General features: G+C 40.1%; 2 protein-coding genes across 3 annotated transcripts in view; one reads left to right on the plus strand and one right to left on the minus strand.

Moving 5' to 3' along the window:
- Positions 1-496: 496 nt before the first annotated feature.
- ARMC10 (armadillo repeat containing 10) lies at positions 497-10,017 on the minus strand. Of its 2 annotated transcripts, none has more exons than XM_056339206.1 (6): positions 9,851-10,017; positions 8,446-8,591; positions 7,159-7,293; positions 5,702-5,878; positions 4,532-4,603; positions 497-1,381 (listed from the first exon to the last, which is right to left on the minus strand). In XM_056339206.1, exons 1-6 carry the CDS (start codon positions 9,984-9,986, stop codon positions 1,304-1,306), a joined length of 744 nt encoding a protein of 247 aa, XP_056195181.1. In that variant the 5' UTR covers positions 9,987-10,017; the 3' UTR covers positions 497-1,303. The 2 variants fall into 2 exon arrangements, with proteins under 2 accessions (XP_056195181.1, XP_056195180.1); XM_056339205.1 differs by lacking the exon at positions 497-1,381 and adding an exon at positions 2,439-3,328.
- A 9,090-nt stretch (positions 10,018-19,107) lies between these two features.
- FBXL13 (F-box and leucine rich repeat protein 13) overlaps positions 19,108-26,255 on the plus strand; it is a 95,425-nt gene continuing 88,277 nt past the window's right edge. The window contains 2 exon segments of the mRNA XM_056339691.1: positions 19,108-19,176; positions 25,116-25,219. Of these exon segments, the coding sequence (XP_056195666.1) occupies positions 19,108-19,176; positions 25,116-25,219 (173 nt within the window).

Genomic DNA, 26,255 nt, shown 5'->3' on the forward strand with positions numbered 1-26,255 from the left:
CACCAGTGCCCAGTGCAGGGGGACGGTCACTGCCCTGGCCCTGCTGGCCACACTGTTTCAGATACCAGCCAGGATGCTGCTGGCCTTCTGCCCCCCCGGGCACACGGCTGGCTCCTGCCCAGGGCTGTCACCCAGCCCCCCCAGGCCCTTCCCCCCAGGCAGTTCCCAGCCCCCTGCCCCAGCCCGTCGCGCTGCGCGGGGCTGGTGTGACCCAGGGGCAGGACCCGGCACTGAGCCCTGTTGAACCTCCTACAAGTGGCCTCGGCCCATCGGCCCGGCCTGCCCAGCCCCCTCTGCAGAGCCCCCTGCCCTCCCGCAGGTCAGCACTGCCCCCAGCTCGGTGTCACCTGCAAACTGACCGAGGGTGCACTCCGTCCCCTCGTCCAGATCGTTGATGAAGACATTAAACAGGGCTGGCCCCAGCACGGAGCCCTGAGCAGCACCTGTGACCAGCCGCCAGCAGCATGTAACCCCGTTCCCCACCACTCGTTGGGTATTTGACAAACATCAAGATTTCTTTATTTGAAAAGGTAATTCTAGTATGGTCTAAGTGTGTTCACCATAATTTGTACAAAAATGGTTTAAAACTACTCTCAGTTGTTCAATGTTGATTTTTGGGAGGGCCTTTCAGGTGAAGCCTCTATTGGGCCTTGTATTTACAGAACAGCTTCAATAACAATTGGGATAAAACAACGCATATACATGTTCATAATATTTTGGAGGACACCAAGCTGCAGGATGTTTTGAGTACTTTACTTTGAAGGATGTGATTAAAACTGAATATTTTTTGGGTTTTTTTTAGTTTTCAAAATCATCAATAGACTATTCAGTAAAATTCTGTACTTTAGAAAGAAAGAATGGAACTAAAATACAGAATACCTAGATAAGCAGCCATACAGCAGAGAAATATTGAAGAGGATCAGAGACTAAACGTCAGTAATGGCATAAGTTTTGTTGTGGATCTATTAATTCACACCATTTGTATGCAGAATGGTGACTGTTACACTTTGCTTGGTGCTGGAAAGATTCAGTCTAGGGTGGGGTGGGGTAAAATAATTCGACACATTTGCATGAAGACTCTTTGGAGAGTTTTGCATCATTTGAAAATATCTCAACAGCAGTGTTCTATGAAGAAAGCATTTAAATATAGGTCTTTCTAGACCAGTAAAAGACGACTGAGACAACAATGTAAAAAGCTTTCATGTGCTTTTAGAAAAGGGGAGAACGGTCACTTGTTTCTGTCAGATATCAAAGGATAAGGGATCAACTTTAATTATCAAAAAGATATCTGAATAACTTATTTTTAGGTTGGAGAACATGGAGAAGGACATCTAGAATCTCTGTTGCTGAGCTTAAGAAAACACCTATCTATCAGATACACCTGGAACAGACCAGATGAAGTTCTTGTCACAAGAGAATAAAGGCAGAAAAAAATTAAACTAAAGAAGTGGCAAAACATTAAGTGATTGTAATCTAACTTGCTTATTACAAAATTAACTTGGTTTTGGAGCAGTGGGAAGGAGAAAGGGAAGTTACTGTCGATGCAGCAATTGTCAGGGGTCTGACTGGGAATCATGCCAGCTTCTGCCTTAATTGTATTCCTGATGAGTTAAAACTACCTATGCAGATAAACTAGATACATGTAGCCTTGCCCCTGTATTGATCAGGACATAGATATGTGTATTTTCAAGGTCACATTTTTCTTGCACTTCTAGCTAATTGCAAAGGCACCTGCTGAGAATAAATATCTATTGAATTACAGAAAGAGAAGACAGTACTATTCAGAGCAGAGTGAGTATATTAACTTAGAAAGATGAAGCATCTGGTAACAGTTCAAGTAATACAGCTCTCTTAAAAATGGTACAAAGTGAAAAACTTATTTTCTAGCCTTTACAGCTGACACTTTTTCACTCTCTCCGATGCGGTGTTCAGGAAGTTTCAGTAGTCTCATTTTAAATATGAAGTGTTTGCTAGTACGTTTCATGTTCATCAGTGAAACATCCTTCAGGTTCTTTCACAATGACATTTATATGTGCTCCACTTCATTTCTGAATTAACACTGGATTGATGACACAAGCTCTACGGGGACTAACTCAACAGGAGCACTTGTTTTGGTGATGTTCCAGTTGCAGAGAAAAGAGTAGCGCTCTCCAAGGAAAGCAGCCTCAAGGACTACCCAGAGAACAGGAAGCTTTTGTAAAAACATGTATGATACTGCTCTTGTAGACTTTTTAACAAAGATGAGAATGTTGAATTGCAGTTGCAGATAATCTTTGACTCAAAATACTTAGAAAAATATGCATGCTTTCCTTAAAGTGACAATGTTAAAAAAAGATAAAATTCTTGCAATTATTTTTCAAGTGTAGAAACCTTGCACAGTTGTGGTTAACTGCACTGCAGTTCGGCTAAATGCAATGGATATACTAAGCACATGAGAATGTCATTTCAGAATATATTTCATGCAGGTAAGGTGAACAAAACAGGGTGGGTAACCTTAATATGCAGTTTTCCTTGAAAATACTAATTTTGTAGGAATCCAATGATAGTTTGGTATTATTTTTATTTAATATTTTCTAGGATTTGCCAGCACCCATTTAGTAGTTATCAGATTAAAAAAAGTAAATGCCTAATCTCTAATTGCTAAATCTTTAATGCTCCATTCTGTAGAGTTATTTATTCAACAGCTGTAAATATTGAAGGCAACAAAAATTCTTTGACATCGAGAAGAATATTTTGATTCACTTCACTCACCCATTTGAAATGGTCAGTGCATGTATGAAAGTCTTCATGTTTTAAACTATTCCTCCCCCTCTGGTACAGGTACCAGCTGTACAGTGGTATTTCAGTACTAATTAAGCTACTGCTTTTGTCTTGCTCATAAAAAAATGTTACGCTTTCTATATTAAATACATTGCATTCTCTTTTGTAGTAACTGGTTTGTGCCTAATAATATGGTGCTATCCAGTATTTTTTTGGTTGTTTTATTGTTTGCTTGTTGGGTTTTTTTTTTTTAATCACAGCATTCTTAAGATCAGGTATTTTCATCAGGTCAGTCTCTTTTTAAAAAAAAACACTACTGTGTTAATAATCTCACAACTTGCTCTTTCACTTCTGTATCAGGGTGATGCAACAAAGATGCCAGTTTCTGAGTGAATGGGGCAGAGTCCCTGCAGAGTATGAAGAAAATTGAATCTTCACTGTACTGGTCCTGAATCATGGTGCCATCTTCATTGTTCACGTTCTTTTTCAAGTTTGCTGCAAATGCCAGGGCTCTAAGCAGAATATCTCTGTGTGTACAATTGCCAAAAAGTAACAGCAATGATGGCACCTAGGGCATTCAAGAAATAATCCACACTTAAGCACCAGCAGTAAGTACACATAACTAAATCTAACTAAAAAGTAATATATTAAAATCCACACCTACACCATATAAAAGAGAAACCCTATAAAATACCAGAACTCCATATGCTGTGAAAGCATGCCAGAAACTTGCACAGCATGCATGTTTCCTCTGTAGAAAAGACTGGCGTGTGCCTTACAGGATAATAAATGCTTTGTACTTTCAATCTCCAAAATGTGGTTGTCTGGAAAATTCCTATTTGGAAGAGAGGGTCTGCTTTCTTTCTCAGTAACATTGCTTTTGCCCTTTGCAGTGATCTGAATGTTTTTATGTTAGCACATCTCATTTAACAGAGAAGTGAGTATTTAGCTACACTAATTTTGTTTCAATAATGAAAAGTCAGCCGTGGCAAACAGCTCAAAAATAAAAGCCACTGCATGTTTTAAGAAACTTACTCTGGGGAGGAGGATGTAGCACTATTCCAGTCCCTGACTCTGTTTTGGCGTGAGGAAAGGACACAACTGAAATAAACCTGTGTGCCAAGGCCAGCAATAACAAATGTCAGATAAAGTTCTCCACAAAGACACAAGTAAATGCACCAGGAAAGTTCACTTACAGTGCTTAGAGACAACAGTTTTATAGCTGCATTTGAGTAAAGGGGTGGGGATTTCAGTGGAATTTGGTTGTCCTGGGTACAATATGTCAGCTATAGAAACAGCTGTTGAGAAGGATCTTTTACAATACTGGCTGTATTTGATGTCTGTACCTGGTCTTCGATCGATCTGTATACTGACTGCATGTCTGGAAATGAGGTTTTGGGTACCTTAGATACAAAACTTCATGGTACTACCCCTTTGGTAGAAAGGAAAGGTGAGAACAGGCTTCTGCAAGCTGTCACTGATTATCTGGAATGGTACACAGGAAGTACGACCGACTGTCTTCAAGTGCATAGTCTCTGTGACGCTCCCTCTGCAAATTAGAGTACCTGTATCACACCACACTCCGCAAGAAAGCTAGCCTTTCAAAGAAACACACTTCTGGCTACTGATTTTAACCAGGTACTGCCAAAACTTTTACTCTGGAGTTGCATATGTGCTTCTAATACATTACAATTCTTCTAATGCATGCACAGATCTACACACATACACACGTATAAATGCTAAAAATACAATGAAACAGTAAGAATCTTACTTGAGCTCTGAGAAGATGTCTTGTCATGGCTGGGTTTGCAGATAAGTTCACAAGTACTTTCAAAACTTGAATCTGAAATAAGGAACATACAGATTCATTGCAAGCTCCAAAACCAGTAAATACAGCAGTAATGGGCATAAATAATGTTGGTGTTGACTTGGAGAGGGAAAGGTAGAATGGGTCAACTAACATCTTGAGTTGTGCTCTTCAGTCTTTGGTACAGATATAGGAAAAACCAGAGCTGACGGAGTCACTAGCATGTATGTGCTAAGTATAGGCATTTTAGAAGTGAATTCAGTTTGACTTAAGCATCAAAACAAGGCAAGATCTATCAACAACTAACAGCAGGCAAAACACTGAATATTTTTAAAATATACAAAGGCTGGTTAAGTACTGTATTTAAAATGCAATCAGAAGCGTACGCAAATACACCTTTGTACTTTCCTGGACCTTGTGACACTAATCTTTTAGCTAAACACTGGGAAAAGGCCAACGGCTACTGACTGTGCTTAAGTAGGCCTGCTAAGTTTTGTGGAAATTCGTGTTTTGGAAAACTGCTTTTGATCTGATAGAGCAACTGAGTACATTGATTGTGATGGTACTGTGACACCTTGAATAAACACTGAATTTGGTCCCTATCTGAAGCTTTTATCTTCTTTCGATATTACAATAATTCACAAATAAGCACAATTTCCCACTGCAGTCACTAAGGTTCCAAGAGATGTAATGAGGGTACATACAAGCATAAGGGTACAGAAATCCCTAGCTTAGGTTATCACTGCTTGGCATGTTTCCCTAGAGATCATGCATCAGTGAAGCCTTTCACATGCAGATTCTTCTTGCCCTGTGATGCAGTAGCAATGTTTAGTGGGCAGAAGAGAATTCTGGAGTTGCTATAGCAAAGGCATAGGACAATAGCAGTGCATACAGCACTGCTCTGGTAGAGCTCTAGCCCAATAGTTCTGCTATCAGCATTCCCTTCCTCCCCTTCTTCCGAATTTACATTGAGAAAATAATATAGAACTGTATTTTTGGATATTATGTGCTATCTGCTATGATTAATGAATATTTGGTTTTCTAAGCACAATCTAAATGGTTTTACAAAAACAGTAAAAGGGAGGCAAGTAAAGCAGCTCATAAATGGCTCATTAACAATATACTCCCCAGTACCTGTGTCCTTTCAGTTCCTTCTGAAAGCAAATGAAGAAAGCATGGAATTGAGTTTATCATCTTATGATGGTAGTCACTGGTAACAGACATATTTGTCAACAATCTGAGTCCAGCTAGCTGCAGTTCAGAGTTCAGGGGAGCTGACTCAATGCTCCTACAAACTTGTGTTATGTATACCTGGGGAAAAAGGAAGGGGATAAAAAGAGAAGACATCTTTTGATACAAGCATATTTTCTATTCACAAATAGTATCAGTTGCCTAGCTACAGTAGCATAAATACCTCTTGCTGGCCAAATACATAACCTGGAAACAAGTCCTTTTTTGTTTTGTTCTGAATATATCCAAACATTCTATCAGCATGATAGAAGCAGACGTTACAGTTACGCTCACTAAACTTCCTGAATAATAAATTGCTCTGAAAACCCAAACTGCTTGGACCCCATCTTGGAAGTGCCACAGTTGCTTTAAGGAGTTATTTAAACAATCACTTACAGCAACTAATATCTTCTCAAATGCTGATAACAAGCTAAGGACAAGTCTTCTTCCAACCATGTGGTCCATTCACTGGAGTGCTCCTCAGCAACAGTGATGACAATTTACATTAACAACTATTATTTACCTAATTTTCTTCTGGATGATAGTATACAACAAGTCTTGGAGTTCTAACTAAGAAAAAAAATTACTTTGCCTTCACTACAGGAGTTTTCTACCTTCTTGCTGTTGGCAAGCACTACTTTAAAAAAAGTTGCTCAGTACTAAAGATGCTGCAAACCACCATGTACAGTCAAACTGTGTTTTTATCAAGCTAAGGAAAAACTACTGAAAAACTAGTAAAAAACTTCAAATCTTTATCAGCTTGCTGCTTGGACACTTCTTCATCTATTGATTAATCTGACAACGTCAGAAGTGGATGCTTTTTTGATGGTTGGTCATTTCACATCCATAGTATCTACTGAACAGCAGGACTTGTTACTATTTTTACACACTATTCTTTTAAGATGGAACTATCACCCTGCAAACTTGGTCTCATACAAATCCAGGGGATCAGCTACTGTTTTCTTCTCTCTTGCCTAAGGAGTCATGCTAAGTTCAGTCTGCAATCCATCCTATTAAACAACCACTGCTGATGTTCTAGATACATTTGGAAATCATCTTGCCTCACCTAATTTTACTATAAACTTAGCAGCACAATCTCTGTTTAATAGCATGTGGTGAAAGCTAAACACAAACTGCCTAGTTTCCCAGTAGTCTTAAAAAAAAAAGCCAGTGCCAGTGATGCAATGCATTGTTAAGTTACCCTTTTGGCCTTGGGACACACAGATAATCCAGATCTGCTGACTTGTATGTCTAACTTCAAAACATCTTGGCATCCTGGCTTGTATTTAACAAATATGCTGAAAACCCTGTACTGTCCTCTGTGTCTCAATTACTTTGATTTTTCCCTTTAAGAAACTTACCTGTATCTCTTCCTGATTTTTAATATTCATACTCAAATTATTAAGTGCATTTAATGCTTTTTCTTTAACTTTGGGAACACAATCTGAAAGCATCCTTCCAATAATAGAAAGGCCATCCAAATTTCGGATTATATCCTGAAATACAGAACAGATACTAGTAAGACTTTTAAAAATTTAAATGCTAAAGGCTTTCCTCAAAGTTTCCATCTTAGTGCAAACCAAATGTGCAAATGAAGACTTCCCTAATGGACTACTCTGTTTAAAGACAGAGCGTTAGCAGACATTGCTTTATTGCTCCCACTGAAATTAAGAATAATCCTGCTTAGGGCCGAAGAATTATTTGACAATAGCACAACACCTTTGCTTTTCAAATCTGGCCTGCAAAGCATGCTTAAAACATTTTAGATTATAAAGAATCAAAGGTAATTATTGCATAAAGATTTTACAGAACAGCTGAGCCAGGTCAGAGTACTTAAAGGTCCTGACTGAACAGAACAGAATTTCAAGATGAATCTTTATATTATTACGTTAGAAGTTCTAAAACTTTATCTTTCTGTTCCATTACACCTGATTTTATTTTTTTTAAATCTTTCCCACAGATTCTAACCATCACTGAAAAAGCACATGTACTGTTTTCTAGAAAATGAAAAATGGGCCAACAGGCCTTGGGATTCAGTTATATTCTGCTCTGATTTATACTAAGAAAACAGTTTTGAGAAGCGAGAATACACAACTGTCATAAGTACCATACAAAAGAAAAAAAAAAAAAAAAAAAAAAAAGGTGGAACCCTGGATGCTGAACATTTACAAAGGCATGAAAATCTGCATCCAGGTCAAAGTTTTTCTGCATCATATTTCCAACTGATTTGAAAAGACCTGGATAGTTGGAAAGTTGCTAAGACGTACACAGCATACAACTTTGTAAAGATAACATATTTTAAATTATCTCAGTAAATTTCTGATCCTGAAAGTTTTGACCCTTCCCCAATTCAACCCTTTCATTAGCATACAAAACTGTAAGCAACAAAAGATAGGCTTACAGCACTTTTAAAATATAGAACTCTGTACAGACTTTTAAGTTGTACAAACATTAAGCTTAGATAAATTATATGAAGCTGGTAAATTATACAATTTGGGCTAGCAGAAATTAAGGCATAGACATAAAGATTTTAGAGCACAAGCTATCCTAGCTCTCAGTCCTGCGTCACTCTTCGGCAAAACAGCAACTCTCATCTTCCATACTGACCAGTATCTAAACACTGTTGTTTTCTACAGAACAATACTTACTTGATTTACAGAGAAGGCAGCACTGTTGCTGAGAGTAATTAAAGCTTGCTCTTGAATTAATGGATCATCTGTGGCCTGGAGCAAATGAATAAGTTTCTGTAAAGCATCCGCATCCATGGTATGGGTTGATGCTAGAGGACTGTTGTCTGTCAGTGTTTGAGAATGAAATACTTGATACAAGTTTGAGACATTTCACTTAGTTATCACTTAACATTTTTTACAAAGCTGAGGTTTAGCTCTCAGTTGTAGGATGCATTGTTCCAAGTTTGATTGTATCCAACCATTGTATCAGAAGACTGTGTTTTACAACAGCAAGCCTTCCATCCTTTTCCCTGAGTCCTCTGACTACCTCTTTTCAAAATAGAAAATAAAAGGAATACGTAACAGCTTGAGGTACATTACTCTTTGGCTAACCAACAGCAAATCGCCCCTTCAAAGTCATTAGGAATATTCACCAAATACGTTAACATCTTTCATTGCGTTCCCTGAAATGAAATGTGGAAATCTGCTTGGACACTGTAGGAAAACAAGACTTCTGACTTGCAGACTACCACTTCAGAAATTACGATAATGACATTTTGCTAGTACCCTGAGGTCCTTTGACAAAATAACAGCCACAGTGTTAAGAACACTGCCAATCATGGCATGACTCAAGTAACTGAAGCAGGCTGTTTGAGTCAGGATGATGTTATGGAGTACCTGGCTTTTATAACGGGGTGACACAAATACCATCAAAGACCATTTTCCACCAGGTTAGAGGCAGAACTATTTAACTAGCTGCAAAGCCTGAAAACCCAACCTATGACTATTGAACTAGTCATAGATGATGAGAGATTACTTTTGAGAAGCTAACCAGTCCTTTATAATTCCACATATTTGCTGCCACCATCTCACCAGGCAAACACCATAGTATTCTTGGGGAAAGGGGAAGAAAAAGAAAGAAGAGGTCAACATTATTTATGATATTGAAAGAGCCAGCTAGAAAAACAAAATCTTATTTTTTATCCTTATCTTCATCTAAACACTTTTTGTAGCTGTAAATTATAGGGGGGGGGGGGGGGGCCACAAACAACTTTAATAACAGAAAATCGGCCCATTAAGGAAATATACTGAATGGACGTATGCTTTTGGGAGTTGAAAACAATAAACCAGGCCTCTCTAAATACCAAACGTGCTCTGGAGTCCTCTGGGAAGGCCGCACGGCCACCCGAGGGCCGCCAAGCCGTGCTGTTGCTCCCCCTCCCGCCGGGCGCAGGCCTGCCCCGAGCCCGCCGGCCGGCAGCGGCCCGGGCCGCGCTCCAGAGCCGGGCCTGGGGACGGCCGGAGCCGGGGCCGCCTCCCGCCTCCCCGGCGCATCGGAGAGGCCGAGCCCCGAAACGCCGTCCCCGCCCGGCCGTCCCCTCACCTGACGGCGGGCCCCGGGCGGCCCCGGCCGCAGCCCGCTGTCCCCGCCGGCCGCCCGCCGCCAGCCGCCAGAGGCAGTAGCAGGCGCCCGCCCCCAGCACGGCGGCCGCCACCCTCAGGGCCGCCCGCTCGCCCATTTCCCGCCGCCGCCGCCGCCCGCCCGCGGAAGCTGCCGCCCCATCCGGCCCGGCCGCGCCGGCCCCCTCCCCTGCCGCACCGGGCCGAGGCCCTGCGGCTCTGCCCTGAGTCCGAGTCTGGGAGGCCCCCAGCCTGCGACCCGCAAACGACGCCATGCGGGTTTTCTTCTAGGGGGAAAAGCAGCAAAGCGCGGCCTCAGGGCAGCCTGGCCACCTGCACCGCGTACCGACACAGGCTGCACCTTTGGGAAGGCTGCTGCAGCCGGGTACCACAGAGGAAAATAAAACCGCACTTTAGAGCTACTAAGCTGTTTATAAAGACGTTAATTAGACCCCACACAACCCACCCCCACCCCCACCCCCACCCAAATCTATTTAAAGTTTAAAAATAATACAGCAATATATTAAGAATACATATGCTGAAAACATTTGCCCCAAGTGGTATACATACCTGCTGGCCAGATCTGCTAGTGCTATCGGTGCTCGGTGGCTTTAAATACTAACTCAAGGCCATGGTTTCTCAGCTGCCACCTTAGAATCACAGGGGCCCTCCAAGAGGCGGCTGGTCGTCAGCCTGGACCCCAATAGAACCACAGACTCCCACGGTAGCACCTGTGGGGGGGAAGGCACCCGCCACCCCGCGACGGGTCCCCCTTACCCCTCAGTAGTGCTCTGGTAACTCCTCTGGGGCATGTTTTTGTTCCGCTCCTTTTGTTGATAGCTTGTTTCAGACAGTTTATGAAAACTTATAAAAACCGAAATAAGGTGGAATGAGGCAATTCTGCTTCTTAATCCATATTTAAACTCAAATGATGACTGAAATGAAGGCAAATGCAGGGAACTACGTTGGCACCTTGGCTAGATCTGCTTAAGTTCCTCAGTTTTAATTACAGAAGTACCTGTAGATTTCAGCTGGGTACATCCCTCCTTTTTGAGTGCTGCAGTTGCAATCTGTAGTATTTAATGGCCCATCGAAGGTAAAGGTAGCGGTTGTAATAAGTAACTAAGGGTAATTTGCTGATCAATCAAGTTAAGCAAGAGGAACGAACCCATTGTGGTGGTCTTGAGAACTTCCTGTTTAACAAGAAGAGACATGTCCACAATGTTATGTTGCTACACCAAACATGGGAACGTCCTGTTTGACAAGAAACCACGATAACAGAAGAAGCAGAGGGGCGTACTGAAGATGTCAGAAACGACCTCGGTGAAGATAAAAAGAGCTGCTCAGCTTGCTTGAATTTGCGAGCCTTAGGTGGAGCTGCGATGCCCTGGCCACCCAGCGCGCTGTTTTTGCTTTCCTGCCTTAATAAATATTTAGTGAATTTATTTGGACTCAAATTTATTTCAATTTAACCATAGCAAATTTGGTGCCGTGACTCGGATCCAGGCAGCCGACTTCGAATTCAACTCTGGGAGGGCGCCCCACCTTCGGATGGTCCCGGAGGAGATTCCGACTTAGCTCACCTGGATTTTCCGAACTGAGATAGGAAAGCAAAGAGAAAGGAGATACTGCTGTTCCCTGTAATTTTTGTGCACGAAGAACCGGACGAAGACTCGGGAGGGAGGGAGTATATTGTGGTTCCGTTCGGTCGGGGGTTGGGTACCCGGAGTGCGAGTGACTGAGACGTCCACTGGACTTAGTAGTCCACCGGGCGAAGTGAGTGTGGACCTCCTTGTAGTGCGGTTCCCATTGTCCGCGAGGGCGTGGGCCACGAACGGAGGGAAGTGAGTGAATTTTGAGTGAAAGAAGGCACTCTCGGAAGATGGGACAGAAGAAGAGTAAGGCTTCTGGTTCCATGCAGGAGATAACGGGGGGTGGGGTGGGGGGTGGGGGGTGGGCTCCCCGATATACCCCAAGATAGCCTGTTAGGCCCAATGATTCGATATTGGGATAGTTCCCCTTCTCGGATAGGGAAGTCCAAGGAGAAATGGGTCTATTATTGTATGGAAGTATGGGGAGGAAAACAGATAAGAAAAGGTTTATACTGGCCAATTCATGGATCCTTAGAGGACTGGATTTGTCAACAATTAAATATATATGTTAACCACAAGCGACCATTCAATAAGGAGGAGAGTGAATATCCCTTTTTATGGATCCTGGGCACGGTTCAGACTGCTGATTTGTTTCCATTAAAAGAAAAGAAGAATGATAAAAAGAAAAAGTGGGATGTAGACAAGCCACCTATGTCTCCTCCACCCTGTTTTACCTCCTCCACCACCACAAAACCCTGAGCAAGATACTTCCCCCACAGCTCCCTCAGAACCTGAGGAGGAAGTTCCTCCTATTAATCGGAGAATGACTAGAAGTCAGACTAGAGAAAGAAGGGAGGAACATTTATTGTATCCACTGAGGGAGACTGCTACGGGAGGACCACAACCCGGGGTTGGATTTGTATCTGTACCCCTCAACTCTGGGGATGTGCGGGAATTTAAGAAAGAAATGGGACACTTGTTAAAGGACCCATTAGGGGTGGCAGAACGTTTTGATCAGTTTCTCGGGTCTAACATTTATACTTGGGATGAAATGGGATCTATTTTAAAGATCTTGTTCACAAGTGAAGAATGAGGAATGATCAGAATGGCAGGCATGAGACATTGGGATCAGAGACATCAGCATGGTCCTGCCAGAAATGTAAAATGGCCCTTACAGCAGCCCAATTGGGACAATCAAGACCCCGCACATAGAAAGAACATGGTTGATCTCTGGGATATGATAATTCAGGGAATCAGGGATTCTGTACCCAGAGGGCAAAATATTAATAAGGCCTTTAATGAACAACAGAAAAAGAATGAAACCCCTACCAAATGGCTGGAAAGGTTGAGAAGGAGTTTTCAGCTATATTCTGGATTAGACCTCGACAGTCAAGTGGTTCAAGCCCCGCTGCAAACTCAATTTGTGGCTAAATCTTGGATAGATACAAGGAAAAAGTTAGAGAAAGTAGAAGATTGGCAGGAAAAAGGGTTAGATGAATTACTACGAGAAGCCCGAAAAGTGTATGTGAGAAGGGAAGAAGAGAGTCAGAAGAAACAGGCCAGAATCTTGGTGGCAGCTGTAAGGGAAGGACAAAGTCAGGGCAGGAGAGGAGAAAAACCCTAAAGGAAAGAGACCCTAAAGGAAAGAGATTTGGCTCACAGGACGTAGAGTGTTTTTATTGTCGCAAGAGGGGACACCTGCAGAGAAATTGTCGGAAAAGGATGATGGATGAAAAAATATTTAAGGAGGATTAGGGGGGTCAGGGGCTCTATTTGCTGGGAACCCCTAAGGTTACCGAGCCCTTGATAAAATTGAAGTTGGGTCCTCAGCATGAAGTGTTCGAGTTCCTCATGGATTCAGGCGCTGAAAGATCAACAGTCCAAAAGTTACCAGCTAGATGTGTTGAATCAAAAGATAAACTTCAAGTAATTGCTGCTAAGGGAGAACCTTTCAAAGTGCCCCTGATAAGGAATGTAACAATAGACGCTCCAAATAAATATGGAGTGGGAACATTCTTATTGGTCCCAGAAGCTGAGTATAACCTACTGGGGCGAGACCTGATGGTAGAATTAGGAATTAATTTGGAAGTAGATCAAGCAAAATTAAAAGTAAGATTATGCTTATTAACCACGGAAGATGAAGCCAGGACTAATCCAGAAACTTGGTATAGCCCAGGGTCGGCGGGAAAATTAAATATCAAACCGATCACGGTCTCCATAAAAGACCCAGACCAGCCAATTAGGATAAAACAGTATCCCATCTCTAGAGAGGGGAGAGAACGGGTGCAGCCAGTAATTGAGAGACTTTTATCCCAAGGGCTTTTGGAACCCTGTATGTCTCCCCACAATACTCCCATATTGCCTGTAAAGAAGCCGGATGGGTCTTATCGCTTAGTAAAAGATCTGAGAGCTGTAAATAAACGAACCGTTACTCGGTTCCCTGTGGTGGCTAACCCTCACACTATACTTAATCAGTTAAGTCCAGATTATAAATGGTATAGTATTATAGATTTAAAAGATGCTTTTTGGGCTTGTACCTTAGAAGAAAAATGTAGGGACTATTTTGCTTTCGAGTGGGAGAACCCCAAGACCCATAGAAAACAACAATTATGGTGGACCATTTTGCCCCAGGGATTCACAGAGTCTCCAAACTTGCTTGGACAAGCTCTGGAACAGTTACTGGAATCTTATGAATTAAGTCAGGGACTAATTCTAATACAATACGTGGATGATTTATTGATCGCTGGAAAAACCCAAGAAGGGGTCAGAAATGAGAGCATCAAATTATTAAACTTTTTAGGCCTCAAGGGATTAAACGTTTCTAAATCCAAATTACAGTTTACTGAGGAAGAGGTAAAATACTTGGGACACTGGCTTACAAAGGGACACAAGAAATTAGATCCCGAGAGAGTAAAAGGAATTTTGTCTCTAACAACGCCCACTAATAAAAGACAGATAAGACAGTTATTGGGATTATTAGGGTATTGTCGACAGTGGATAGAAAATTACAGCAGTAAAGTAAAATTCTTGTATGAAAAATTAACTAAAAACGGGTTGCTAAAATGGTCCCCTGAAGATGAGAATCGTTGGGAACATATAAAGAGAGATCTGGTAGAAGCACCTGTCCTCAGTTTACCCGATATCCGTAAACCCTTTCAACTTTTTATCAATGTGGATAATGGCACAGCTTACGGGGTTCAGACCCAAGGATGGGCAGGACAGAGAAAGCCTGTAGGATATTATTCTCAAATACTGGATCCTGTAAGCTGTGGGTGGCCCGCTTGTTTACAAGCAATAGTGGTAGAAGAAGTGGGAAAAGTCACCCTGGGAGGTGAACTAAAAGTATACACCCTTCATAACATTCAAGGAGTGTTACAACAACAAGCTGATAAGTGGCTTACAGACAGTCGATTACTCAAATATGAGGGAATTTTGATTAAGTCCCCTAGGTTGGAAATGGAGACCACCTCTATTCAGAATCCTGCCCAATTTTTATACAGAGAACCTAAAGAAGATTTGACACATGACTGCCTCCAACTAATAAATTTGCAGACTAAAATAAGGGAGGACTTAGAAGAAGATGAATTAGATGAAGGAGAAAAATTATTTGTGGATGGCTCCTCATGAATGGGTGAAGGAAAACGAAAATCAGGATATGCTATTGTGGATGCATATACTTTTAAGGTAAAAGAATCAGGACCATTAAATAAAGCTTGGTCCACACAAGCGTGTGAGTTATATGCTATGTTAAGAGCATTAAAACTCTTAGGAAATAAAATTGGAACTATTTATACAGATTCAAAGTGTGCCATTGGAGTGGTACATACTTTTGAAAAAATTTGGGAGGAGAGAGGCTTAATTAACACCCAAGGAAAAGGATTAGTACATGAAAAACTAATCCTAGAAGTTTTAAAGGCATTAAGAGACCCACTAAAGATAGCCATAGTCCATGTAAAAGGACATCAGAAGGGACTAACCCATACTGTAAGAGGAAACAATCTAGCTGATGCAGAGGCAAAACGGGCTGCATTATTAATGGTTCAGACCTTGAGAGAGGAACCTGAAAGGCTAAGATTAGATAAGACTTTCACTCTCCAAGAATTAGATAAGCTGAAACAAATTGGAGCGAAAAGAGATGGTGATAAATGGCTGTTACCAGACTGCAGGGAAATTCTTTCAAAGGGACTAGCTAGGGGAATACTAAATAAATTACATCACAAAACCCATTGGGAAACTCAGGCTTTAGTGGATCAGTTTGAAATAAATTATGCCTGTGTCGGAATATACGGTCTAGCTAAAAGGATTTTAGAGCGATGCTTAACCTGTCACAAAGTTAATAAACAACAACTTAGGGAAAAGGTTCAAGGAGGTCGTGAATTGGCTAAAAGGCCCTTTGAGAAAATACAAGTGGATTTTACTGAATTGCCGAAGGTGGGGAGATATCAGTATTTATTAGTCTTGGTTGATCACCTTACACACTTTGTAGAAGCCTTTGCAGTGGTAAGGGCTACTGCAAAGACAGTTATTGAAATTCTCTTAGAAGAAATTATTCCAAGGTATGGAACTATTACGGCAATTGATTCGGACCGAGGCCCACATTTTACATCAAAAATAATTAAAGAAACAACTGAATTGCTCAGTACAAAATGGGAATACCATACTCCCTGGCACCCACAAAGTTCCGGGAAGGTAGAAAGAATGAATGGGGAAATAAAGAAACACCTGACCAAACTTATGGTGGAAACAAAAATGAACTGGGTTAAATGTCTACCGCTGACCTTGCTCTACATGAGGACTCAACCTAGGACAGATACTGATATATCCCCCTTTGAAATGTTGTATGGAATGCCTTATGACTTTGGATTATTAATAGAACACCCGAAGGTCGAGGATAAAATTTTAACAGAATATACTTTGGAACTTACAAAAAGGAGACAGGAATTAAGAAAGAAAGGTTTGGTAGTATAAAGACCTCCCTTGGACATTTCCATACACCGAATTCAGCCTGGAGACCAGGTACTAATCAAAACCTGGCAAGAAACCTCCCTAACACCTGTTGGGAAGGACCCTTTGTTGTTTTACTTACCACAGATACAGCTGTACGGACAGCGGAAAAAGGGTGGACTCACGCCGGTAGAACTAACGGACCTATCTTCCCAGAGATGTGGACTGTGACGTAGGAACCAGGGGACCTCCGAATGAAGATAAGGAAAAACGAGGCCGGTAAATGAACCACTCCAGGAGGGAAGGAGAGAAATAGTTTATATCAATGGTTCCAAATACCACCTGGAATTACCCTACGAAAGGTATATTTTGCACCTTGGAGTGAAGAACGAATACCTGACCAAATGGGGGGGTGCTGGATTTTATAAACTGACAGGAACTCCTCAGGTTTTTCCCTTTTGCTGTGAGACAGAGACAGATATACCCGAATCACCCGGTATAGGAGACATCCGTGGAATACCTTGTTTAAAACACCCTACTTCCGGACGCTTACGCTGGGTTGTTTGTCAATGTTTAAATTGTGATAGAAAGTGGTCTTGTGTTTCAACTAAGAGACAACCTTATTGTATGAAATGTCACAATAATTTGACACCTACCAGGGAACAACGGGCTCGAGCAGAAATTTGTAAATTATTTTGTAGATGGGAACTGTCAGTACCTGAACTTTGGGAAGTATATGAAAGAGACCGGTATAAAGTTTTAGGACAGTGTACTATAAGATTTGCCTGGAAACAGGCACAACAACCAAACAGGTGGAAATATAATTAAGAGACAACTAGCTCCTTAGATCTTGGAAATTATTGACAGGATAACAGCAAAATTCCCCTGAAGACTTCCTGCTGCTGCCGAGAAGATACTGATATCCCGTTGCTCTCTGCAAAAGAGTAGACGAGGAAGGCAGAGAGGTATTGATCAAGTGGGGAAAAATGAAAGCTGATATCCTATTAATGATCTTGATTTTCGTGACCTCAGGAAATAAACATCAACCTTTTAATTGGACACTTTCCCGCTGGGAAGGTCCAGTTGTACTTAAATTCAATATTATAGTAGGACCTCCGAGATTTCTGACATCCCTCTGTGAGCTAGTTCCTATACAACCTTGCCTAAATCAAAAAGGCTATTACCTATGTCCAAATTCTAACCCAGGAAAAACTTATTGCAATTATCCAAATCATTATTATTGTGCGTATTGGGATTGTGAGACGATCACTTCATCATGGACCCCAACTAATCAAGACACATTTTTGAGCTCAAACTGGGGCCCCGAGGGGTGTGGGGAACCACGCAGACACGATTCCTCAGGGGGATCCTTAGGCCACAGTAACTGTCACAATATATATTTAACTGTCCACCAATCCAATGACCCTGGATAGTTATTAGGACGAACCTAATGGGGATTAAGATATTGGGAATCTGGAGTTGATAGAGGAGGACTAATACTCATTCAAAAACGTGAAGTTAAAATGCCACAAACAGTAGGGCCCAATCGAGTCATCACAAAGCAAAAAAGGGAAAAAGAAAAAGCCAAAGGCAGAAAACTCCATAGCCTCAGTCACCCCAGGGACATACCTAACCTCTACAAATAAAGTAGAGGAAACACCTAGAGATGATGAACCCTTATGGGCTGTGATGCAGGCAGCCTATCAAGCTTTAAATGCAACAAATCCGAATTTTACCATTTCCTGTTGGTTATGTTATGACATAAAGCCTCCTTTTTATGAGGGGATAGCTGTACCATCCATCTCCTTTTACTACCTCTTCTGAGGATAGTCCCTCCAGATGTAATTGGAAAGAACAGAAAGCAGGGATTACCCTCCAACAAGTCAGAGGGAGCGGTTGGTGTATAGGAAAGGTGACAAATAGAAGAAAATCTCTATGTACCAACCAGACTCGAAACTTTGCATCTGATGTTAAATGGGTTCTGCCTAGTCCTGGGACATGGTGGATTTGCTCTATAACTGGATTAACACCGTGTTTGCCTACTGCTGTTTTCAAAAGAAATGCTTCAGAACTTTGTGTACAGGTTACTGTGGTACCTAGAATCCTCTTACATAAGGAAGAGACTATGTATTTACATTGGAGCAATTTAGGACATAAAATCAACAAAAGAGAGCCAATATCTGCAATTACTATAACTACTTTACTTGGTTTAGGGGTCGCTGGGACCGCCACTGGCATAACCTCCTTGGTGCAACGGCAGCAGAGTCTAACATCTCTAAGAGCTGCCGTAGACGAAGATTTGGCCCGAGTAGAAAAACCTATTTCTTATTTAGAGAAATCATTGACCTCATTATCGGAAGTAGTTTTACAGAATCGGAGAGGATTGGATCTTTTATTCTTGCAACAAGGAGGATTATGTGCTGCTCTCGGTGAGGAATGTTGCTTCTATGCTGACCATACTGGGGTGGTAAGAGATTTGTTAGCGAAGCTGAGAGAGGGATTAGAGAAAAGAAAAAGAGAACGGGAGGCTCAATCCTCCTGGTATGAATCTTGGTTTAATCAGTCACGCTGGCTGACTACTTTAATTTCTACCTTGGTGGGACCCCTCAGAATGTTGTTATTAGCTCTGACTTTTGGACCCTGTATCATTAATAAATTTGTAACTTTTGTGAAAAGCAGGTTGGAAAAAGTACAGCTAACGGTGATGAAGCAATCGGAACTAGAGATGAAAATCATACCAAATGAAAATCCTGAATTAGATGCAGCTTGTGAGGTATTGTCTGGGTTTGATCAGCAAATTATTTATAAATAAAAGAAGGGGGGAATTGTAATAAGTAACTAAGGGTAATTTGCTGATCAATCAAGTTAAGCAAGAGGAACGAACCCATTGTGGTGGTCTTGAGAACTTCCTGTTTAACAAGAAGAGACATGTCCACAATGTTATGTTGCTACACCAAACATGGGAACGGCCTGTTTGACAAGAAACCACGATAACAGAAGAAGCAGAGGGGCGTACTGAAGATGTCAGAAACGACCTCGGTGAAGACAAAAAGAGCTGCTCAGCTTGCTTGAATTTGCGAGCCTTAGGTGGAGCTGCGACGCCCTGGCCACCCAGCGCGCTGTTTTTGCTTTCCTGCCTTAATAAATATTTAGTGGATTTATTTGGACTGAATTTATTTCAATTTAACCGTAACAGCAGTGAACCACGTTTCAGATGTTTGTGGATTAGATATTTATTGTCCCAGGAGTAAATAAACTTCCGTAAAATGTTAGAGAGTAAAACTGTCACAACATGAGGGACTGTGGGGGAAACAAAGTTGGTGGGTTTGCCTTCAGGATTCTTACGTGATTTTCTGTATTTCTTTAGTTTCCTCCCTGTTTCGTCACATTCACTTCTGCCTGTTTCAAAATATGCAGCAGCTGTTTCTCAGTTTCCTTAAAACAAAGAAAGGCACAATGCACAAATACAAGTTTAAGAGACATCCTGATGCTTTTAAGCTACCAAAAATGGGCATCATTTGCAAGCAGCTATTACAGCCAGGATTTCCATGGAAACATTAATAAAGAAACCTTGAGCCAATTAGAATAATTACAGAGCAGTGCTGCCATGCAGACTGAGCGCCTCTCCTGCAAGAGTTTGTCTCTTGATCATTCTTTGTGTTTTTAAGCACAGGAAAACAAAAGAGATGTATCTGCATGAGCTGTAGTTCTTGATTCCGCACTTCAAAAATAGTTCATATTTGCATTTCCAAGCAAAAGTTATAAATACATTTATAGCAACAGTGGCATTAATTTAATAAACTAAAAATGAAAGAATTAAGGTTAAAGGGAGTTTCTTAAAAGAAAGAATCAGTTAAAAATTAGCCTATGTAAGATTTTTTTTTTAAATAATTTTTTCTTGTTTCATAGAGGGTTGCTGATGTCTAGGCAAGTTTCTTATGTGATTTTATTACCTTTTGGTTTCTCTTTCCATTTTCCATTAATCAAAAATAAGGATATAGAGTTCCAAAATGGCCATTTGGTTACGTCTTTTTATGATTAGATTGTGGTTTGGACACAGTTCAAATGCAGTTGGACTCCAAATAATCATGTCCAAATAATTTGAGATTCCCTGCTGCATCTGAATGTTTCATTCCTGTCAGACTTCTCTTATCCAGATTTACTTTTAAACAGTACCCATAAAAAGGCAGGCAAACTATAATCCTGCAAACACTATGCGTATGACAACTTTCACTGTTGTTAGTAGCTGTATTCTTACAATGTTAAAATCAAATTTGGATGCAGACCTGGCTTACAATTTTTCTGACCCAAATGAATTTTGTCATGAAGGGTAAATGACTAAAGTGGTAGGAAGAGGAATGGGGTCATGGCTAGAAGAGAGAAGCCTTTGAGAGAACCCAGTCTTTCTACACTGGGTTAATGGAAGGCTGAAGCTTGTGGCCAGTTCAGGCCTCGTTGTGTTTCACACACCCTCCTCTTTTGCTCCTCTTCCTCATGGGAATAACAGCAGCAGCAGCAGACCAGACTTTCTGGGTCTCTGGAAGAGGCAAAGTTGACAACGGTTTTGTCAGTTTTGCATCAGTTCCATTATCCCTGTTAATTTGCTGCTTTGAGCTGCTGCCCACCTTGCTAGAACTTCTCCTGGGGCTGGCAGGCCTTTATTGTCTTTGCAAAATGCATCTGGTTTTAGGGTGTAGTCTCTTATTGAAGGTATACCTGAAATAATAACATTTAATATTTATAACACTGCAGTGACATTTAAGCAAGGTGTTATGGAATAGCTAAAATGTATACATGGTAATGCAGTTTGAATATACAGTGAACAGCACATCTTCAGCACCGGAGGTGTGAGGCTGGGAAATAACATTTGTAGCAACAAATCAAAATAACAAAATTCATATCTTTGTTGGTAAGTTTTTTTTGGTATATGGGTCTTGCATACTACTTCTTGTAGTAGTCATCCTCATCATGCTTTGAAACCTAGGTAAATTACTCAGGATATTATGTTGTGCTAGCTGCTGTACATTTATCAGAAGATGTTCCCTGCCCAGGTGCCTTATGAGCTGATGGTGAACCAGCAAATGGACATGAAAGGAGCATAAACAGGCATGAAAATCACAAAGACACAGGAAGATCATTATTGGTGGTCAGGAAAGGGCAGTAGTCACAAGATGTCAAAACCAACCATGGTCAAGGGTTTTTATCCAAGCTTCACAGAAAAGAGAGTTTTTGTGGAACCTGTTTAGTTAGTTTTTTGATATTCAACAGGAAAATGCAGTCTAGTAGTAGATGCTTCTGGAAAAGCAGTGCGCTTTATGAGGGTTTGCAAGAAAACAGCAGTTGTTAACAAAACTACATTTGGCATCTACTGGTTCTGGGTAGCTTATGGGGTTTGGGAGTATCATTAAGTTTAAAGCTGGATACATCTCTAACAGGTAGATGCTGTGTTGATTTACCCAGTACTAGGAATAATAAAAAATGATGAAAATATACCACTGTTAAGATTTTTTTGTTGGTAAAAATGGGTATGTTGTATTTAGATTACCTGATTTTTGAGGCATAGAATTTAGATCTTGAAACTTTTTGCTTTGGAAAACTTTATAGACAAGACATGGATGTTTCTTCATCCTCATAGGGAATATTTTCTAAAGGCACAGCTAATAGTCATCATCTATGCCACCCAGTCATGTTCTCTTTTTGGTGATGGAAATAAATGGAATTTACTGTTTAGCAAATGTCTGTTAACATCAACAAAACTATTGGTCTATGTACTGAGGTCATTGCAAGGATGCAAGAATGGTACAGCTGAAGAGTTTGTAAAACTTGTTGGATATCAGTATCTAACACTTTATTTTATTCAGATGATGAATATGCTGATTCTTAATAGCTCTCTTTCACATACGAATAAGGAGTAAGAAAATATGTAGGCTAAATGTACAGAGGAAGGGATGCTAAAAATGGTTCTTCCATTAGTGAGCTTTAAACTGAATGCTGCAGAATTTTGGGACTTTTCCTTTGTGAACTTTTAAAGAACAGATGATCTTTTCCGGATTGATAAATAGAAGCAGTTAATATAAAAACCTGACTAAGATATTGAATTCTAGCTTATTAATTTAGGTGCACTGTAGATGTTTTGGGAGTTGGTTTTTTTTTTCTTAGTTGTTTGGGAGTTGGTTAGCTGGGGGTTGTGATGATATGCAACTAGTGATCATTTGAAGTATGAGTATAGTTTTAATGTTTAGTATTATGACTAAATAAAATTTATAGATTGAGAAAATTTGTTGATTGACTCTTTCAGATTGTTGAGAGTCTTGTAGAAGTCTCATAGAAATAGCCAGACTTGTAGAGATTCAGCATAATTGTTTTCAGTTTTACACCTGGCCCAAGCATCACTGGAGAGAACCTTGCAAGACCAGGTTGTTACAATTCTTTCCTTATTTAAGTTTTATAAAGGAATGTTAAACAGAGGCCTTGCGCTCCAGTATATAATTGGATAGTTTGGCTTTACTGTGTTGGAAACCTTTCAGAACATCCAAAGGAAAAAAATAATTGTGTTTGTTTGTAAAAGGGAAAAAAGAAAAAGGTAAACAAAACTTGAAGTAACAAAAAATGGCATTCATGTGGCACAGGCATACTGGCTTAATCCAGCAGAGGGAGTAGCCGACCAGTGTTGGGATTGGCTTTAGGAAATCTGTCCATAGGAAAATTTGTGATCAAAGCCATTTAACTGCCTGTATATTGCTTAAAATTATATTATATATCACGAATTACAATGAGAAGTGATGGATTTATAATGTTTTCTTAATGTAGTCAATCATCGAGATTGAAAATTACAACTTTGCAAAATACATTTTTGTTAAGATTGAAGAGATGCTAAGGTTGGAAGCTCTGTGTTGATTAGTGTTTGTAAATATTCAGGGTGGCTAAACTGAGGACAGTTGCCTTTCATTGTGTCTGTGCATAAAGAAGTATTTTTCTTTGCCTTTTCCTATTGGTCTTAACTCAGAATCATAGAGTGGCATGGGTTGGAAGGAACCTTCAAAGATCATCTAGTCCAACCCCCCTGCTGGGGGCAGGGACAGCTTTCAGGTTTCTCAAAGTACCATCCAGCCTGACTTTGAACACTTCCAGTGATGGGGCATTCACAACTTCTGTTCAACAGCCTTCAGATAACCTTTCCAATTTATGTTATTGCCTGATTCTGTTTCTACATAGTGTTCTGATTAGCATGCAAAAGGCCTCTCTAGCATGCAAGAGTTCCCGGGCTGCTCCCTCTACCTGCCTGCTCTGCCCACTTCTACCTTTTGTTAACTCTGTGTTATGCTTGGCTTTTGCAGTATATCCATATCATGGTTTTGATTTAGAGCTTTCCTCTTTTCCCTTGTACTCCCACCGTGCTTCCTGAAAAGAATTCAAGCACATGCTCCACGTTAATAATAGCAAGAGGCCATGTCTTGAAAGGAAAGTAGTATTGCATTGAGTTTGTGTATTATTGTGTTGTCTTGTCATCAACATGTAGCAGTTGCTTCAGATATTTCCTGGGTTTAAAAAGTATTTTATGTTGATATAGACTACATTTATATAGTATTACAGTAATAAGCTGGAATCAATATGAATGTTAGAAAATGAGGAAAGCATTTCTACCCACTGAGTGCATAGGTGCCATGGTTTGGGAAAACTAAACACAAGTGGATAGTGACATTGCATAGTCAGAATTTTGGTCATGATCTTCTAGAGGCCACAGCAGACTCTGAATGGCAATATTTAGATGGGTACCATCCAACTGCACCATGGAGAGTGCTGGTAGTGAAAAGTGGGAAGAGGCAAAGAAAACCAGCTCTCTTAAGTGTCAGGGCTGGAAGAAAATCTAAAAACACAGGTGTTGTTTTTGTGATAACTAATGAAAGCAAGTTTCTTTATAACAGACAGAGGGAAATATAAGCAAGAGTGTGTCCCGGGACAGCATCTTTTGCATTAACATAGATTAATGACTAGTTAAAGATACGTAGTCATGTTTTGAAATTTTTACCAGGCACAAAACCATCTAGTTTATAGTTTTCATTAAATATTCACTTAAATAACTGCAATTTGCCTATATACTTTTAAAAATCAATATACTTTGTATGTTTTTGCTGTATGTGAGCTGATGAGTCAAAAATCATATGCAAATTCACAAATGAGAAAAGTGGTTCATCAGTTGTGCATTATTACTAAAAGATAATGCAAAGTATGTGATAACACAATCCTGAAAAGCAAATCTTTTTTCAAACTGCATTTTGTTTTCAGTACTGGTTACAAGATAAATTTCTGTTCATGCTTCCCATTCAACATACTCTATACTACACAGGATTAATCTTGGTTTACATTCTGGTTTTCATTAAGTAAATAAAATTATCCAATCATCTGTATATTCTTTCTTTAATGCACACTAAAAGCAATGAAATTCTTTGTAGTAATTGTTGAAGAAATACCATGTATTTTATCACTAGCCTAAAGCCAGTGCTTTGAGGTCTAGCAATTGAAATATGCTGATATGTGCAATATTACCTTTAAAAACTGAATGAAAAAGGAAGGTAAATGATAAAAATAAATGCCTCTATTTTACAGTATTTTAAAAGACGCTGGTAAGCTTGTGTTTATTTTAATAGTTTCATATCTAGATGCTACTTTGCTGTTAACACAAAGGCATTAATTTGCAGTTTCTTTTTGCAGGTGCTGCTTTGTGGTGTAATTGTTATGCGTCCAGAAGATCCACTTACATTTTTAGAAGAAAAGCTCAAAGAAATAATGGAAAAGGGATTAGATGTTCTCTTATGGTACATACTAAATGATTGTGTCTGTGCTCTGTGGTTTGTAATATTGAACTTTAACTTTTAAAACATGCTAATGGCACAGCATTTACTGTGTAGACTGTAAATTAAATGTTAATATTGCTTTTTTTTTGCAAATATTAATGGCATATGATATTGCAAATACAGTAGGACAATATCTTCTAAAACCACAGAAAATATTTTTCTTCTGATATCTATGGGTGGGGTTTTTTTGTCTACAGAATAAAGAGTATAACCTCTACTTAATGCTCCTCTTCAGTCAATATATTAAACCCTTTTGTGGTAATCAAAACTGAGGTAGTGTTATTTGTTATGACTTCATTGCTGTCCATAGTATATTTACCTATATGAACCAGGATGCGACTTTCAAGCACCTAATCATTAATTGTAGTATTTCTCATTTGTTCTCTGCTCTGTGTGTTCTTTCATCCTTTTAAGTGAAGTAATCACAGCATGAGCTAAAAAAGACTGAGGATTTAGTTCTGTTTACACTGGAATCTCAGAAAATACTGTTTGACTTCAGTGGAAGGAAGCTTTGGTTTCTAAAATACGTACAACTTCTGTAGACTAAATATGCCATCTGAATTTTAAAAAATATGTTTCACAACAAATGCTTTTTCTGACCTGTTAGTGCTTTTTGTCCATTGTTAGGAAAAACGTCATTAATTTATAATTAGTCTGTACCTGACAAAAGAGAAAAAAGGTGTATGTATATTCTTAACTTACTATGCAGAAAACAAGACACAAAGTTTTGCATTAGTTTTGAATATTGTGAGATCATATGTTCTTAACTTTTTTGGAAGCATGTTCATTGCTGTTGATGCAGCTCCTGTGAAAGTTACTTCCCCTCCTGGTTTAACTTGCACACATAATTAATTTCATGGTTCAGCTGGGTTTCAAGAAAAGTTGTGTTTTGTAAATATGACATCTTCGAGGTTTATAGATTCTGGTCCATTGAAAGTTTGGAATATTACGAAAAAAGTTTCAGGTGGTGCAGAGGGAAGAGCAACAGTCTATAATG

Source organism: Falco biarmicus, chromosome 5 (assembly GCF_023638135.1).
Source record: "Falco biarmicus isolate bFalBia1 chromosome 5, bFalBia1.pri, whole genome shotgun sequence".
Lineage (NCBI taxonomy): Eukaryota > Metazoa > Chordata > Aves > Falconiformes > Falconidae > Falco > Falco biarmicus.

Excerpts from the sequence above, each read along its gene's own strand:
- ARMC10 (XM_056339205.1), bottom strand. The coding sequence starts at position 9,986 with ATGGGCGAGCGGGCGGCCCTGAGGGTGGCGGCCGCCGTGCTGGGGGCG. Across the intron at positions 8,592-9,850 it reads CGCCCGGGGCCCGCCGTCAG|ACAACAGTCCTCTAGCATCA; the intron begins GTGAGGGGACGG and ends AAACACTGACAG. Across the intron at positions 3,329-4,531 it reads GACATCTTCTCAGAGCTCAA|GTGCCATCATTGCTGTTACT; the intron begins GTAAGATTCTTA and ends TGAATGCCCTAG.